The 18,148-nt window shown below is 43.3% G+C and overlaps 1 protein-coding gene across 5 annotated transcripts in view; it reads left to right on the forward strand.

Moving 5' to 3' along the window:
• The window catches only part of Osbpl10 (oxysterol binding protein like 10), a 275,934-nt gene that overhangs the window by 180,868 nt on the left and 76,918 nt on the right, over positions 1–18,148 (forward strand). For all 5 annotated transcript variants that reach the window (XM_078038235.1, XM_078038233.1, XM_078038234.1 and 2 more), the window contains one exon: positions 14,841–15,051. In XM_078038235.1, coding sequence (XP_077894361.1) covers positions 14,841–15,051 — 211 coding nt within the window. The remainder of the gene's footprint in view (positions 1–14,840; positions 15,052–18,148) is intronic.

Genomic DNA, 18,148 nt, shown 5'->3' on the forward strand with positions numbered 1-18,148 from the left:
CTTTAATCACCACTGCAGGAGGAAAACACAAGAGGGCTCTTAAAAGACGATTGCTTCACACTGCAAAATCCAGAGCTCCTTGTGGTAATTTTAATTTTCACAAAGTTAATTGAAGTGTTAGGTCTGTGGATCTGATATGGAAAAAAAATAGCACAGCTAGGTGAGTAGTTTTCTAGGTCTTAGAAATCATCAGAGAATATGAGAGCTGAGAGAGGGCTGTGGATTGAGCTCTTGTCTCTTTAACACCTCTGTAACCTGGAAGATTCCATTGACTTCATTATAGAATTGTGCTGCAAGTTAAAAAGGGGTGTTTTGGGCTTGGTTGTAGTGATGGTTATCATAAACGTTGATCAGAGGTTACACAGGAAGCCGTGGAACCCTGGTGTTCATGTCACGCAAGCATTGTTTAGGGAAATGTCTCGGGGTTCAGCTGGTTGGTTTTGATAAATGTTGACTGATGTTTCAGTTGACTCAAATCTTCTCGTGAAATGAGTTTTCAGGGTTTTTACAGCCGGGCGTGATGGCACATTGCTTTTCTTTTTAGTCTCAGCTACTCGGGGGGCCTGAGGTTGGAGGATCGCTTAAGCACAGGAGTTTGAGGCCTCAAAAAGAAAGGATCCACAGTATTTGGCACTTTTCCTTTTATCTCATGAGTATGAGAATCTATACTGGGTTAAACAGCACAAAGAAAAGTGGGTAGAGGGGAGACCCTGTGCTGAAGTGATAGGTAAGTAACACTATCGTGGTAACACTATCGTGTCCCAAGACCTCTATTCTCCACATCAGTGTCAACTGTCTGGACCAGGGTGTGCGTCTGACCCAAGGCTGGCAAATCACATCCCCTTTCCCTCAAATCTGACGGAGAACAGACTAGTGGACTTGGCTCCGATGGCTCTGCTGAAATTTGAATAAGTAAAGGAAACTTAGTTGAGTAAGAGGGAAAAGGGTGTGTGTGTGTGTGTGTGTGTGTGTGTGTGTGTGTGAGTGAAAACTGAGGGAAGAGGGCAGAGATGATAGAGAAGGAAAGGGAGGAAGGAGGAGTTCTTTCTAGAAGATTATTGATGTCTTGTTCCTGTATCCATATAATAAACCTTCTCCTGGAACTAGCTTGGGTGGTTTCTACTCTGTGCTACTAAACTGTGACCACGATGAACCAGCTCTTGGGAGATACACAGAAAAAATTGAAACCTTGTCCCTTGGCTGAGGTTCTCAGTCTTAAGACCCAGGAAGAAAAACAAAAAACAAAAAACAACCCATTCTTTCTTTTTTCCCAGTATTGATATTGTATACCATCTTCATGGTCAACTTTAAAGTCCATTGATGCTCATTTAGATTGGCACTTTTTTTTTTTAAATAGACCCATCTCTTGGTTCCGCAAACCCTACTGTCTTCTCGAATCCTTGGAATGGAGAATAGTCGGGTCCCAGGCCTAAAGATGCGAAGGCTCTCCTTCATATGTTCACTTATTCTTTTAACTCCCCTAGTAGTTTTTGTCTGCAGTGTGCTGTGCCTTGTCCTAGGTGTTGTCCTTGTCTTTATGGAGCTCAGAGCTCAATAAGGAAGAGAAAGATTAATTGATAATGTATTTAGCCACAGCCATGGTGCACTCTGAGGAATTGTGGCCTTTTGTGAGTGGGGATGGTGAAAGGCTAGCTATCAATGCAACCCATTGGGGTCTGAAGGAAAAGTAAGGTAAGTAGGAGCTGGGCTTGGTGGTGCACTCCTGTAACCCCAGCCACGCAGGAGGCAGGAGGATGGCAGGTTTTGAGGCCACCTTCGGCAGCTGAATGAGACCCTGTCTCAAAATAGGGCTGGAGATGCAGCTCAGTGGTAGAGCATTTGCCTCACATGTGATAGGCCCTGGGTTCAATTCCCAGCACTGGGGGGAGAAATTGGGAGAAAGCATTACGTGGAAGACACTGGATCATTCAGGCAGAGCCTTGTGTATCCCAAGGTCATAAGATTTAAGAAGTTAAGCTTTAAGAATCTTGAGGGGAATATGCCTAGGGCTATCCAATGTTCAATTAACATGTTTCATGAACTCTGCGAGACTAGTATAGGGGGCACTAATGGGCAAGGCTGAAGTTCAGGTGCCAGGCTAAAGGGGAAAATTTCCTCCATGAATTGAAGTAGTAACAGCAGCCTGTAATCAATGGAAAGGAGCACTTAGGTTTGCCAGCTTATAGAAACTTCCAGAAACCTTGGGCTCTCTCCCTCCTTCCCCTTTTCTCTGCCTCCATCCTTGTGTCCTCCTCCCTCTTTATTCCCCTTCCTTTCACTCGTCCTCCCTTCTCCCCCTGGTCTCTCTTCCCTCTCCTCCATCCTCTCAACAAGCATGTCCAGCCTCTCCCATGAACAGCGTCTTTTGATGAATGGGATCCCATGGGCCCTACCCACAGAGTTCACAGCATGGCGGTGTATGGATGGATTGAATCAGCAGGCTGGGCTGATGTGTGGGACAGACATGGATGGAGCTGATCCTTTTGTGTGTTTACACAAGCAGTGGTCATGAACTGCACCCCTTCAGAACTCTGCATGTGGAGAAGTGGGGAAAGGAACGAGGATGTCGCCAGAAAACAGCTCCACACATAGCCATCTGCAAGGAGTGTTTGGCCTCGTCACAGAGCATGTGTGTTGAAAGACATTATTCTGTCTCATATTTGAGCATCGTGAGGTTTACACTGTAAGCAGTTCGTGTGCCAGAATTGGGTTCTGTCTTCTGTAAAATGGTAACTACATTGTCATTTGCCCAGTGGGGATACAATAAATATTAATTACTGGTGGCTTATCCCTTAACATAACTTCCCCTTTCAGCTTAATGAAGCAGATTCCTGATAAATGCATTTGTGTCTCCAGAGTTTCATTTGCTAAGGCTCAAAGGCTGCACAGGATTTGCCTCGAGGGGTGAAATTCTTGTCCAATTTTTTTTTTCTTTCCTCTTTCAAGCACCCTTTGGAGATGTTTCTTCTTGAAAGCAATTGACAGTAGTAAAACTCATTTTAACTGGGAGAGAGAACAATGTGGTCTGTAACTTTGGACGTCTGATAAAATGAGTACTTAGAGTTTTAAGGATTTATGGGCTAGAGTTCAGGCTGGTTGTATAAGTGGCCAAGCTGGACTGATAATACAGACAGATGTCTTTTGGCATTTGTTTTTCTTGAGGAATTTTCAGACAATCTATTCTCCTTGCAAACCAAAAGAATTTCCCTGCAGTAGGTTAAATATCTAGAAACTTGGTGCTCCTTTGAGATAGGCTGAAGTGTGTGGGACATGAGTGAATGGAGGTGAGGCATCCTCCAGGAGATGCCCCAGTTTCATATGGGGCAGTGTTTGGTTTGTACCATCTGTACCTATAAGAGAAAGTATCTTGATAGAGTACCAGCATTGCATGAAGAGGGGTGGTAGGTTAATCGGAAAACACCGAAAGCTGGTTAGGAAAGCAGCCTTTTGGTTTCTATTTTGGCTTTTACATGGTGCATGCTTAATGGTTTCTGAGTTAGAGGACTGAGAGAAGCTTTTGAACGCTTGAGTGACAGTCCTGCTTCATTTACAGAACAGTCCCTTACCCAGTGTGATCCACTTCTTGCTTGCTTTTGCTTTCTGTGACTCTTGCCATGGAGAGCTTGTCTCGGGGTGTCCTCATCCTTAGGATGAACTGCCTGGTGGTGCAACCACTGGCTGAGCATGTGTATCCTCCAAGTAGAAGGCCCCCTGAGGTGAGCCTCGTGCAGTGTGCATGTGAGCATCTGCACCCGGATCCATGGGAGCAGCTTGTCTTGTGTGTCTTTAGGGAATGAGGTTAGGGGCCAGAGAGGTTTACATCCTTGGCACTATCCACTTCCACAGATTATTGTTTAGACAAATGGTTGACCCTTCTAGCCCTAGGAGTGTATAAAATGGGAATGACAAATAACTAGCCCTGCCTTGTGGCCAGGGCAGAGTTGGGAGAAAGAGAGATTGTGGATGTGAAAGCGCTTTTGTAAACCAGAAAGTTCCTTGCTTTCCCTGGCTGTGAAATGGCCTTGCGGTTCATGGACATGGATGGTACGACTTTTATAATGGGTGAGAAGGAGAGGGGAGGAGAAGGGTTGCTGTCTGCATTTGCCCTTAGGCTAAATGTTGGGCTCACATCAGATCCAGAGCTTTAGGTGGGGAATGTTCTTCCTTAACCTATTGGGTTCTAGGGACATCATAACTAGCAAGATTCAGGTGGTGTTGGGTTTCCTTATGTTTATAGGGACCACAGAAAGTATTTCCCCTTCTTGTTCCTGGAAACTTTTAGGAAAGTGCTTTTGTTCTTTGAGAGCTCCTGGATCTCTGTTTGCTTCCTTATCACCAACCCACCTTTCCTCAGGGCTTCCCTTCCATCGCTGGGTGCCATCTTGCCCCCCACAATAGGACCCACCCCAGCTTCCACACTTGATCCTCCATCCTTATGAAGGAAAGCACTTAGTCTTAACTTGCTTAAATTTTATTTACTGGATATGGAAACTTCCTGACCTCTTTTTTTTTTTTAAACTCCATTTAAAGGAGGCACGTGAACGAATTAAGACGGTGAAAAACTGGTTTTAAGCTTTTTCTCCCTGTGAAATTTTTTTTAGGAAAAATGTGATGTTGGAGAATAAGGACAGTTCACACATTAATGAGGAAGTACAAATTACTGCAACTTTTTTTTTCCCCCTAGTGATGAGCTGGTGGTATTAAAAAGCCTTAAAACATGTTAAATACCTTTAAACCCAGCAAATCCTCTTTAAGAAAATCATTGAAAACTTATGCTAAGAATTTAGCTACAGAGAAATTGGTTGAATGGTTATTTGTCAAGGAGAGTTAAGACATCATTATAATGTCCAGTGGTACAGAATTGACCAAAAATTTATGGCATACTTATGTGATGGAATGATCTGCATTATTTCAAATAGTACTATAGAAATTTACTGACATGGTTTGTAGAATTAAAAAGTGTTATATGCACCATTATGGTAACAATTTTATTAAAAGTACAAGTTATATAACTACATATGAATATAGATTCATAACAAGTTCATATACCAAAATGTTAATATTTCTTATTTTGGGCATGTTATGTGTATTTTATTTTCTTTAGTATTACTTTCTTAGTTTAAAAAAATAATTAAAAAATTTTTTTTAAATGAGCACGAAATAGCCCTGGTTCAGGGTATTTTGTGAGGGAGGTCAACCTTGTGTCCAGAAAGTGTGTTCTTGATCCACATTCAGGATCATGTTTGGATTTATATCTGGGGGAGGCAGAGAATGTAGAAAAATGAGTAGTGAATGCAGGGTCATGTGCTCATCCCTCCTACTCAGAAACCTTCTGTGAGGCTGTGGCTTTTCCTTTGACAGCAGCCTAAGAGATTATTTCGTTTGTTTCTGGCTCCCTTTGTTACCAACACGCTAGCATTTACTATTGATGCATGGAATTAACAACTTCTAAACTTTTGTGTAGATGTTGTAGAAGAGTTCTTCGTTCTTAGTTGGGACCCCTGTAACAAAAGGCAGATTAAAGCAAAAATTCAAGGCCATGCATGTATGCTTTGTATCATAGGCGGTAGATACTTGGAGAAATGAGTAGGTCTCAGGGTGGCTCTGACCTCAGGCTTCAATGCCACCCTCTTCGGAAACAGGGACAGGTATGGGAGGTTGGCAGGTTCACAAAGAGCTCAGCAAATGAGAGTAAGGCTTATCCTGCAGACTTGACTTGGTCCTGTCCTTAGTCCATAGTGACTTTGCCGACCTCTTCCAGGTACAGAGAGGGAGACATCTTGACAAAAGGAGAGTCCCTTCATAGCTCTAACTTTCCCTTACCAAAAGGCATCTTCAACTTGGAGAGCTGCTTCTAGTCTATAGTTTCTAAAATAATCAGCTCGCCATAATCCTTATACCCAACAGGCCTATTTTCTCAGTGGCATAGTCTAATCTCCTACAGTGGCATTTGGGATGGCCTGTGTGGTCTCCTACACCATCTTCCATTACACAATTCTGAAAACACTACATGCTCTGCCTCAGTTTTTCTTGTAGAAAGAAATACATGAGAATAAGTAATAGAAGTTGCATTGAAGGAACTTTTGTTGTAAAACCAGGCTCTGAGCTTAGGGGTATAGCTCAGCGGCAGAATGCTTGCCTAGCATGTGCAAGGCCCTAGGTTTCATCTTCCTACTGGAAGAAAAATTATTTTTCCTTAATCTCTTATACAACGTAGCCATTAAAATGAGATCTCTAGGGGGCTGGGATTGTGGCTTAGGCCTAGCATGGGTGAGGCACTGGGTTCAATCCTTAGCACCACATAAAATAAAGTTATTGTGTCCACTTTTTTAAATCTACAACTAAAAAAGAAATCTTAAAAAAAAAAAAATCTCTAATGGTGCTGTGGAAAGGCATCCAGTACGTGTGTGTGGTTTGCTAGTGCTGCATTAGGAAAGGACCACAGAACCTTACTATCTCCCAGATCTGGAGGAGTAAGGTGTACAAAATTGGGTCATTGGCAAGATTGGTCACCCTTCATGATCATGAATGAAGGAGCTACACCTGCCCTCTCCTTGGCTCATAGATGGCCCTCTTCTCCCTGCATCTTCCCCTCCTCTTTCTTCTATGCTGTCTGGTCCAAATTTCCTTCTTATAAGGATACCAGTCACATTCGAATGGGACCTGCTTTAATTAGCTCGATTACCTCCATTGTGACACCCCCCCCCCCCGTCTCCAAATAAGTTCATATTCTGGAGATATTGAGAGGGCTTCAACTTGTGAATCTGGGACAGGAATGGGAGGAGGCTACAATTCAATCAATAGCGCTCTCTCTCTCTCTCTCTCTCTCTCTCTCTCTCTCTCTCTCTCTCTCTCTCTCTCTCTCTCTCTCTCCTCTCTCTCTCTCTCCCCCCCCTCCCCCCTTAAAAAAAAAATGCAGCAGTTTGTGCCTGTAATCCCAGCTGCTATGGAGGCTGAGGCAGGAGGATTGCAAGCTCAAGGCCAGTCTGGGCATCATCATAGCAAGATAGCTCTTAAAAGATATTTATTGAAGTACTGGGGATTTAACCAAGGGCACTTTTTTTCTGAGCTATGTCCTCAACCCTCCCCCCACCCTTTTTCTTTTCTTTTCTTTTCTTTTTTGGAGACATGATCTCACTAAGTTGCAGAGGCTGTCAAACTTGTGATCCTCCTGCCTCAGCCACCTGAGGGTTTATAGGCATGGGCAACCATGCCCTTGCATAATGAATTTAAAAATTAAAAAAATATTATAGAGAATCTCAAATGTAAAAACATTCAAAAATATTGAATCTCTGTGTTCCCATCAACAGCTTCAGCTCCTCCTAAGGCGGATTACTCATCCTTCCTCCCTCCCTTCCCTCAGTGGACTATTTTAAAGTAAAAACTAGTCATCATTTAAAGCAATACAAGTTACTTGTAAAGGATGATCTTTTAAAAACAGTATTACATACCTGTGCATTATTAGAGCCAGAATAACACCAAACGACAGTGCTTGTCTCTGGGATGTGGGATTACAGGTAATTTTTACTTCTGTCTTTGTAACTTTGTTGATGGAATGAGCCAGTTTTATTGTCAGAAAACAATCAAACAGCTGATTTCCAGGTGGTGAGAGAAGGTGACTTGAGGGAATGAGGGACAGTGGAAAGGACAAAATTGTTTTGAGACGGGAAAGTAGTGTTGTGCTTCTAGAATATATGAAAAAAGAGGAAGAACATAGGATCGTGAGTCATGGTGTTTAGGGCACAGCTTGGCACAGAAGGACTAAGGACCAGCCCTACCTTTCACAAAAATGAAGCTCTGTGAAGGTCACCGGGCCTCCCTAAACTGTGGTTTGGTATCTGCAAAAGGAAAGAACTGGACTTGACAAACCTGTAGTGTTAGTTTGGTTGTGAATGTTCAAAAACGTGAACATTTTCTTTGTGACTTTATTAAGATAAAATTTGCATTTCATTATCTGCAGTGTGGCATTGTTGGATGGTGAGGGCATGTTTTTTTTTTTTAAAGCTGAAGGTGAGAAGTGATGGGTACATTTTTAAGAAACAGACAGGCCATCACTTTTCAGAAAGTACTTCTGTGTGTGTACATGTACAATTCAGAACACCCTCAACAGCGTGGGTTCATTTATAAACAGCCACTGAAACTTCTTGGTAATGTTCAGCACACTCGAGCTTCAGAAATCTTGTGTCTCTGGACTAGGATTTCCACCACTATTTAATTTCTGTCCCCATCTCGTCTCATGATAAAGGCCAGCTGTCAAAATATTGAACTTTAAAAATGTCACTAGCCTGCCCTGCCTCCCAGGCATGGGGTGGACAGAGAAATCTGGGGTCGTGGCTCAAGTCATTTAGTAATGGTCAGCCTCAGGAATGACCCCGTGAAGTCCACGGCCAGTGGGGTGTGATCTAGAAGACGGATTCATCATTTCAACACCTGGAAATGATGAATGCTGCTCTCCTGACAGGTTTCTGAAAGGAAGAATAGCTTCTGTTAGCAAATAGATTAATGCAGCTTGCCAGTTTGATAGCTTATGAAGCAGCCTTCAACTTGGAAGTGAAACGAGGATGTGTGCACATAGACACCTTTGAAAGGAAAGTCCTGAGGCTTGAAAAATGACTTCAGACTGGAGGCAGCCCTCCCTACTCGGAGGTGGGGGCAAGATGCAGCTGGAGCCACCTGCCAGGTAATCCTGCCAACGCCATCTGTCCCTGAAGGCTAGAGACCCTTTCCCCACTGAGACTGCAGGCATCAGACTGGGGAAGTGTCCGTTGTCCCTCAGGCAATGTCAGCTGGGATCAGTGGAGACTGCCGAGGTAGAAAATAACCAAGCAGATCAGAAGAGCACCACAACGGCTCCGAAATTCATTTGTCATTGAAACCACAGCCTATAAACACAGGCCAGGACCTGTGCTAACCCTAAACATGTGACTGCCAGCTTAGGGAAATTCAGATAGGACCCCAAGTCTTTTAACCAAAATGCCTGGGACACAATCAAAAATCACCAGTCATCTCAAGAACCAGGAAAATCACAATTTGAATGAGGGGAAATAATTATCTGACATTAAAACTGGAACAAAGCACATGTTAGGCATGGCTGTGCTCCAATTCAACTATCTGCACTATCTGTGGCTGCTTTTAGGCTACTCTGACCAAGCTGAGGAGTCATCACAGAGACAATAGGGTTTGCAAAGACTGAAATATTTACTCTCTGGCTCTTTATAGAAGTTTGCTGAGCCTTGAAGAAAGCTCACTGAAGACCTAATAACCTTTTTTCCCCCTTATTTACCCTTTTTGTTTCCTTTAATTCATAGCATAGAGTGGTGTATTCCTTATATCGGTTGTCTCCTCTTTCTTATCTTAGATCTCATCTGTTTAGCTAGAAGCCTTCCTGCTTTGGAGTTGGACCCCTTTTCTCCTGGTCATCTTGTCCCTTATTGCAACTGTCATGCTCTTAACCCTGTTCCGAAAGGTGGGTTTTGAAGATCTGTGCCCTAGATGGGGTTCTTCTTTCTCCACTCACTTCATCAGGCTTGAGAAATACTGGGGAGTTACAAGATGTTTGGGGCTGATCTGTATACAGGGTTGTGTTTGGGGATATGGGAAGCAGTTTTTCCAGGATATGCAGGACTCTGTCCATAAGCTGCTCTTTGTAGCTAGTCATTCCAGATACATGTTGTTCCAGGAGATAGAACAAGAGGCACAGTCTGGGAAGTGTTGGGAAGGCTGAATGTCAGGTGTAGAAGCCCAGCACAGAGGTTTGGAGAATTCTGGCCCTTGCAGGATGGAATGCTGACTGTAGAGTCAGTTGATAAGAAAGAGTTGATTTTATCTTTCAAAGAGCACCATCTCTGCAGGGTGTTGCAATGTCTCTGAGGGAGGAAGGCAAGGTCAGAATATGGAGAATTGGAAGTTTCGTTTCCAATTGGGGACTTCATTAGGATTAAGTAGTGACCTAGATAAAGCAATCCAGAACGGGTGGAAACTAAGCAAGGATTTTGAGGCAAATCAAAGAGTTTTAATGTACAAACTGCTGTTCCCTAAAAAGAGTCGGTGAATGCTCAAGAAGTTAATGTAATCATCAAAACATTTCTGGGGCAGTCTCCTGGAAGAGTAAAATAATGCTTATGATGTTAGTGAAATAGGAAAGTCTTCCTAAAAACAGTAAGCTACATTGGGGTGAGTGTATGTGGTTTTAGTTCTTAAAACATGGCTTTAAAAAAAAAAAAAAGCTTTTAAGCTAAGTACTTTGGTCAGGTAGATTATCCACAGACCTTCCCCCATGTCCCAGAGGGGAGGCTTGGCCGGGATTCAGAAATTCCACCAGACTAAGGAGAAGTGCCCAACCAAAGCCACCTCAGACTTTCATGCATTGTTCTACTTCCAAACAAGACGGATGGCAAGGAGTTACTGCAGGCACCAGGAAACTCACGGAGGCTCCTAAATACAGGATTAGGAATCTATGCCCATGACGTTCCTTATTCCTGATCTTCTAGACATATGGATGAGCGACCCAGCTTGTATTTGGTGACATCCAGCCTGTCATAACTGGACTATTCAGATCCCTCTAAAACCTGCACCAAGATTTTGCAGCTTGGGCAAGTCGGAACAAAGGAGGCCCTTACCCCTCTGCTATCTCCTTTGGTTCTTTGAGAAGGTTTAAACTCGTTGAGCCAGCTGTCTTGGAGTGCTGGCCTTTGCATCTTGGTTTTGGCGTCTTTAATCTCCATGCATTCACTCCTGTGGTTTTATTTTGTAATGCATGTGCTGTTGTCTGTGCTGTGGGAAACGGGCCAGAACATCATTTTCCCACTCCCTGTGAGGTTTGCTCATTTTGAAAGTTTCCTTATCTATGAAGTTCAACTTGACCTACATTTAGTTTTTCATACCTTCTGAGTGTCAACACTGAGGTTGTATCTTTGACATTGAATTTGGGGCCTCATTTGTGTGCCTGTGTTTCGTTACAAGATGTTGGCACCCTTGACTGTGGAAGCCAAATGCCAGAAAAAAAATGAAGTCTCTGCTTGCTCTGTTCAACACTGTGGCTGAAAAATGCTGATGTGCCTTGGAGGAAGTATGGGAGGCTCTGATTTGGAACTTACCTGAGTGAAGCAGGAAATTCAACATTTTTGTTGAGGGCTGTAGTTTACTGGTGAAGGGCTGTGTTTAGCTCTTTGTTGCTAAGCCTGTAGGTACCTTGAAAGGAGGAAAGGAGCCTCTTGGAATTTGCTCTGGGTATTTTGGGTGCATACCGCCTTTGAGTACCACATTCAGCTTAATTAAAATTAGGTCTAGAAATAATTAAAACTTGTTCTTCCAGAGTCTAATGAGTCCTCTTCATCAGTGCCTCCCAGTCTGAGCAAATGAGAGCAAGAATAAATGTGGCATACATGTAGGCCAGGAAGCCTACATTTCTTTAAGGGTTCATTAAATTTCTTTTGGAGTCTGATAAGGTTAATATAAAGTGAAGATAGGCATTGATTGTCATTAAAAACTAGAGTTGTGGCTGGGTGTGGTGGCACACACTGGTAATCCCAGCTACTTGGGAGGCTGAAGCAGGGTGACCTCAAACTTGTGATCCTCCTATCTTAGAAAGGACTGGGATAGCTGTGCACGGTGGTACATGCCTGTAATCTTAGCAGCTTAGGAGGCTGAGGCAGGAGGATTCCAAGTTTAAGGCCAGCCTCAGCAATTTAATGATGCCATTTCCCAAAATAAAGGGCTGGGCATGTGGCTCAGTGGTTGAGTGCCTCTGGGTTCAAATCTCAGTGCCCCCCCCAAAAAAAAAGACTAGGATATAACTCAGTGGGAGGATGCCCCAGCACTCACTACCCGGCCCCCTCCAAAGAAAAACCAGAGTTCTGTTTCACATCTCAGAGGAAAAGCGAATGAAAATCATTTTGAGGAGATGTGTACTCTGTGCCAGTCGATATGCTCAGCTCGATTTACCAAGAAAGATGTTGTAAACCATAAGATGCTTGGTTATTGGTCTCTTGCAGAGAGTTACTCAAGCGGGCACTGCTGGCATTTCAGGCACCAAAATGCTTCCTCCCACCCCCGTATTGGGCATTAAACTGTGTGGCACTCTGCCACTGAGCTACATCCCTACTCGTTATTTTTAATTTTTGAGACAGGCTCTCAGTTGCCCAGGCTGACCTTGAACTTGTGATCCTCCTGCCTCAGCCTTCCAAGTGGCTGAGATTACAGAGGTGTGTGCAGCCACCCTATGCTAGCAGCAAGCACTGTTGTATATCTGAGCCGACTTGTGAGGCATATAGCACTCCTAGCCCCATCCCACTTGGGGCCAGCATTTCCCCACTACCCTGACCCCTGTCATTGTAACTGCTAAAACTACCCCATTGCCATGTCCACATGCATTTTTTCTAAAAGGCCATTCTGCTGTGGCACAGGCTATAGGCTCTCAGTAAATACTGTTGAATGAATTTTGGGCGAGCTGGTCCAGATCCATCTCTGGACGTGTGCCTCTGTTGCAATAGGAGAGAACACTCCATGAGCCAATTCTGTGTTTTTATTACCTCAAATTTACATAATAGCTTTTGCTTGTGAAATAACAAGAATTTATTCATACTATATAATTGGAGTATAGTTAGTTTTTTTTGATTAAAAATGAATATATTCCACAGTTAACGGCTTGATTTTTAACTCACCTATTTTCTTAAGCATTATGGCATCGTTCATAATAGTCAAAACCATAATCTATTATGCATTTCATCATTATGTTCTTTTTCTCAACCCATCATCTTTCTAAGACAAGGTTTTATGGTAAGTATTTACAGAAGATGCTGACTCCTACAAATAGCTTGAAATCCACTTTTCCTTAACTGTTAGCAGTTATACATATACTTGACTATCCGTGAATACACAGACATTTTATCTTTTTGAAATCAAACTTAACCAGGCAATATTTCTTGGCAAGCCTAAACTGATAACAAAGGTCTTGTTTTTACTAAATCTTTAATACTCTTATGCTTTTTGAGTATAATGGTTTCTGTGGACTTGGTGCCATGAATGGATTCTCTTATACTTCAGCAAGAGAATAGTAAGATCTTGGCTTATTCATTCAATAGATATTTACTGTGCTCGAGCTTCAGTGCACAGCACAGATAATGATTCCTTCTTTCACACTAGCGGAAGTGAACATAATAAGGCTAAGTTGGAAAGTGATAAATGCTATGGAGAAAACTAAAAGCAGTTAGGAGGTTTGGAGCCCAAGTTCCTGGTACAGTTTGAAATGAGGTGGTTTGGGAAGGTTTCTTGACAAGGTGATTTTCCCCCCTTTCCAGAAAAAAAAATCTGAAGGACAAATGAATACTATTGTGCCCCTCCTATGCTCTGGATGCTATTATAGGAGCCAGAATGGCTAGATATACCCTGTGTAATCTGCAATAAATAAATAAATGAAATTCACAGGACCAGATAGTGGGTGTACACAGTAAGATGAGAACACTTCAAGCCATGTCTGTGCAGCATGCTTATTAGCACTGACCTTTAAGAAATCATTTTGATGTGATGACACTTGTGTTGATAAACAGGCTTGTAAGGGAAGAACTTCTATTTTTTTTTTAGTCAGTGACTATACCAAATGATTAAAAAAAAAAAAAAAAAAAAAAAAAAAAAGCAGGTCTCCCTCCTTCACCCAAGAGGCTAAGCATGGAAGGAGTTTTGGGTCCAAGATCAGTGATCCTTATAGAATTATTGCTGCTTCTAGCTGGTGACATCATGTTGGTGACAAGGATCCTGGAGTTGACAATGACAAAATTGGAGATGTTGCTCCAAATTAAGGACGGCTTTTGTAGAAAAACTTGAATGAAGCCCTGAAAACAGGAGGCCAACCAGCTCCGTGACCTTGGGCAGCTCCTTCACTTCTCAGGACTGCTAATTACGTGCCAGACACGGTGCTGAGCACTTTATGCACATCATCTTGTTTAATGAGATAAGTTGTAAAACATGAGGGGCATGAACTTCACACCATACCCATTAAAGTCCCTTTCTAGCTCTCCTTGGATTTCTTTGTCCTTGATTTTTTTTTTTTTAATTTTTTTTTTTTTTCCAATTCAAAGACACAATTAGACCTAGCCTTGCGATAAGCTTAGGACTTGAAGCCAAGTCACATAGTAAGCTGTGATGTAGGGCCGGGTCTAACATTCCTGGTTTTCCTTTCTGTCATCTCCCATGGTGATGCAGAAAGCCACATGGTGTGTGGCAATTTTGGAGAGTGGAATGATTTTGCTAAGATTGTGCTCATACAAATACCAGCTCCAGATTTCACTTGCATTCTTTTCATTTTGGTAGATGGACAGCATATTTTATTTTTATGTGCTGCTGATGATCAAACCCAGTGCCTCACACATGCTGGGCAAGTGCTCTGCCACTGACCTATACAGCCCCAGCCCCTCGCTTCCATTTCTTTACCCTGAAATAGGACTGCCAAGGAGTGAAGAATTGGAGCCGGAGGGAAAGCCACAGTGTGCCCAATGCTCCCGTAACCCTCTGTTAGAGAATGTCGAAAATGAGCACAGGATTTGTGCTCTTATTGTATTTCTTATGGATTACCTACTGAAGATCTGTAACATGACCAGCTCAGTTGGCCCTGTGCTCCCTTTCATCTCTGATGTCCTAAGTTTCTCTTTCAGCCAGAGTGCCTTTGATTAGATTTACCTGGACTGACTTCTCTCGGGCTTGCATATTTTGGCAAAGGACTAATGTGTGTGCAGCGATCTAAGTCAGTCTGGCCTTGGTCTCCCCAGTTCACCGGCACTGGCTCTCCATCCTGCAGAAAGGAGAACTTCCGCACCTCACTCTGCGCTGTCCTCTCCATTTTGTAGATGATGAACCAGGTGGAAGGGCAGCAGAAGAACCTGGTGCATGCCATTGAGTCCCTGCCGGGCTCTGGCCCCCTCACTGCCTTGGACCAGGACTTGCTGCTCCTGAAAGCTACCTCTGCGGCCACCCTCAGCTGCCTCGGGGAGTGCCTCAACTTGCTACAGCAGAGCGTGCACCAGGTGGGCCCATCCAGCCACAAGCCGGGGCCCTCAGGTAAGACCCCGGGGTGTTATCTTGTTTGGGATGAGGCTGCCCAGCCTGTGTGTGTGCATGCATATGTCCCCCTTTCTCCACTATCCACCCAGCTCTCCTTTTATCTTCATGTGTCTCCATCCTTCCCTCTCACTCCCTCCCAGTTTGGAATTTTTTTCCTTAAACAAATTAGAACATAACATCCTACGAATAATTTAACATGTTGCATGAGCACTGTGGGCCACCCCACAGACTCTCTGGCCTCATACTGTATGTCTTGTTCCACTTGTGAGCTTGGCACTTGGCATCTGTCTTTAAGATCCATTCCTGTGCACCCTCTGCTCCCTATTTCCATGATGTCTGACCACCAGGTTCACCACCCAATGCTGCCGACAGACACACACAGCCTCCAGCTCTATGCTCTGCTCACCTCCCTGTAGCAACATCCTTGGCCAGGTCCCCTTAGGGATCTCTCTGGAGTATGGACCAGAAGCATCTCTAGTTCTTTATCCAGAGACCATGGTGTTTCCTTGAGATGCCTCAGTCCTTTTGTAGTGGGACCTTATTAATCAATCAACAAGCAGACATAAAGATGTGTGTGATAAGTAAATTTAAAAATGTCAAAATAGCTTGAGCCTTCGTCATGACACATATAATCAAGTCTTATTAACAGAACAAGAGATACCTTATTGAGCTTTTGCATAAGGGCCCGTCCATTAATGAGGAGATAAGCTAGCATAGGTGATGAATAGTAAAGTTGCTGTGAGTGCTGGTCTTCCTATCTCAAGGGTTCCTCAAGTGCCCTTTGTCCTCCATTTCATGGAAGATTAAAAGGCACAGTTGGTTTTTCAGAGACTGGGAAATTTGAATTTCTTTATGTGACCGACACCCACTGCTATTAAATGAGTTGTGGTCCTACCTGTCTTGGGCCTTCGCTTCCTGGTTTTTGAAAGCTTTACAAAGAAGTTTTTGTCTCCACCTTTTGGATGAGATGCTGAGGATCGGGGCAGTTAAGTGACTGCCCAGGGCCCCCCAGCTGCGTAGCAGAGCCAAGACAAGACACAGGCTCCTCACTCTGTGGCAGACCCCCCCCCCACGCCCGGTCCTGGGTCCTCCAGACTGGGACTGGAGACAGTGCCTTGCATTACAGTTCTCTTGGGGCTGATATGTTTATTTTTAAAAAATAATTCTAGGCTTCAAAAAAGTTGCAAGAATAGTATGGAAAATTCTCTTACATACCTCTGCAAATTCCTCAAATGATGCATTTTATGACATTTGCTTCTTTATCATCTCTATCTAAATATGAAGCATATGGATTTTTTTAAACCAGGTTGCAAAAGTGATAACCCTTCTCAAATACTACCATGTATTTCCTTTAAAAAGGATACTGCCCTATATAGACAGCCTAATGATCAAAATTGGTGAAAGAACATGAATATAATTCTATTCCCTAATGAACAGATCCTACTAAATTTGCCATGTTTTTCCCTGGCGTTCTTTAGGAACAAGAGGAAAAAGCTCTGGTGTAGGATTCAGTCTTGGGGTAGAACAGTGTGAGTTTGGGAGAAGAGTGAAGGAATTCAAACCTGGTTTCCTCCCTTTCCTCTCCCTTATCAGCTTGAAAGAGTTGAATAAGGAGGCCTCAGCCAGACTCCTTGATACTTTCTGATCTGAATGGAGCTTGGTGATTCTCACTGGGGCTTGGGCACAGGTTCAGGGTTAGCCTGGATGTGTCGATGGTCTCTGATTCTGTCTTCTAGGCTCTGCAACCAGATGGGCTTATTCTGAGAATCTTTGATTAGTAAATATGAACTTGTACCGTTTTCATATTCCTCAAATAAGTCCCTTATTTCTAGCAAACTTTTTTTTTCCTTCTGATTTTTCCATGGGTCTCTTGTGTTAAGGACCTAAAGGGACAAGACACAGATGATACAATTTCAAACAGGTTGAGAGTGTAGTGATGTGGGAGAAGGGGAGGGTGAGCAGTATCCCTGAGATTATGCCATATAAAGCGTCATCCTTCATGTCTTCCACCCCCCACCATTTGCCCATTCTCCCTTCTTTTGATCCATTTTCAGCCAGAAATATGGCAAAAAGTTATATATGTACCCTGAAGCATAAAATTACTAATTTGTCTCTAGTCCTCCTCCATCCCTCCTTTTCTTTTTTTTTTGGGGGGGAGGGTGGGTAGGTATTAGAGATTGACATTAAGCACTGAGCCATATCTTCCCCAGCCCTTCTTAATTTTTGAGACAGTCTCCCTAAGTTGCTTAGGTCTGTGCTAAGTTGCTGAAGCTGGCCTTGAACTTGAAATCCTCCTGCCTCAGCCTCCCAACTTGCTAGGATCACAGGCATGCACCACCATGCTTGGCTTGACTCAAAATTTTTTAAGAGTTATGTTGCCTATAACATAATATAGTTCTTTAGTTTAAAACAATCTATGTGTGTTAATTTAAATTTGTGCCACAAATTGTGGAGGGAAAATTATTCCTTGCATCCAAGTCATCCTAGTTGCCCCAAATTAAAACATAATTCCAGACTCTGAAGCCAAGCGAATTGAGAGAATTTGACCTCCTGAGTGTTACCACGAAGAATGTTTATTCACTGTCTTGGGGTTCTCCAGGTTGATGGTAGCTGCGGCTGCCTGATACACATTGACAAAAGCATACTTATGTCTTAGAAGTGCCAGTCTGGTTAATGGGCATCAAATTCTCATTATAGTGAAACTAGGGGGCAGTATTGGGGGATTTAGTTCAGTGGACAGTGAGGCCCAGAGTTCTTGCAGCTCACCAGATACCCAAACGGGTTGTTCTTGCTTGAACTGCTTCCCGACTCCTGCCCTATTTTTTTTTTCCTTCTGCCTCTTTTCTGGATTAAAAGTGAATTTGCAGCTGGGCATAGTGGTGTACACCTGTAATCCCAGCGGCTCATGAGGTTGAGGCAGGAGGATCTTGAGTTCAAAGCCAGCTTCAGCAATTTAGCGAGGCCCTAAGCAACTCAGACCCTGTCTCTAATAAAATTTAAAAAGGAAGTGTGTTTGCTAGGGAGGCAGTTCATTGGTTAAACACCCCTGGGTTCAATTGCTGGTACCCCCCCAAAAAAAAAAAGCCATCTTGTA

The sequence above is a fragment of the Ictidomys tridecemlineatus genome, chromosome 2 (assembly GCF_052094955.1).
Source record: "Ictidomys tridecemlineatus isolate mIctTri1 chromosome 2, mIctTri1.hap1, whole genome shotgun sequence".
Taxonomy (NCBI): domain Eukaryota; kingdom Metazoa; phylum Chordata; class Mammalia; order Rodentia; family Sciuridae; genus Ictidomys; species Ictidomys tridecemlineatus.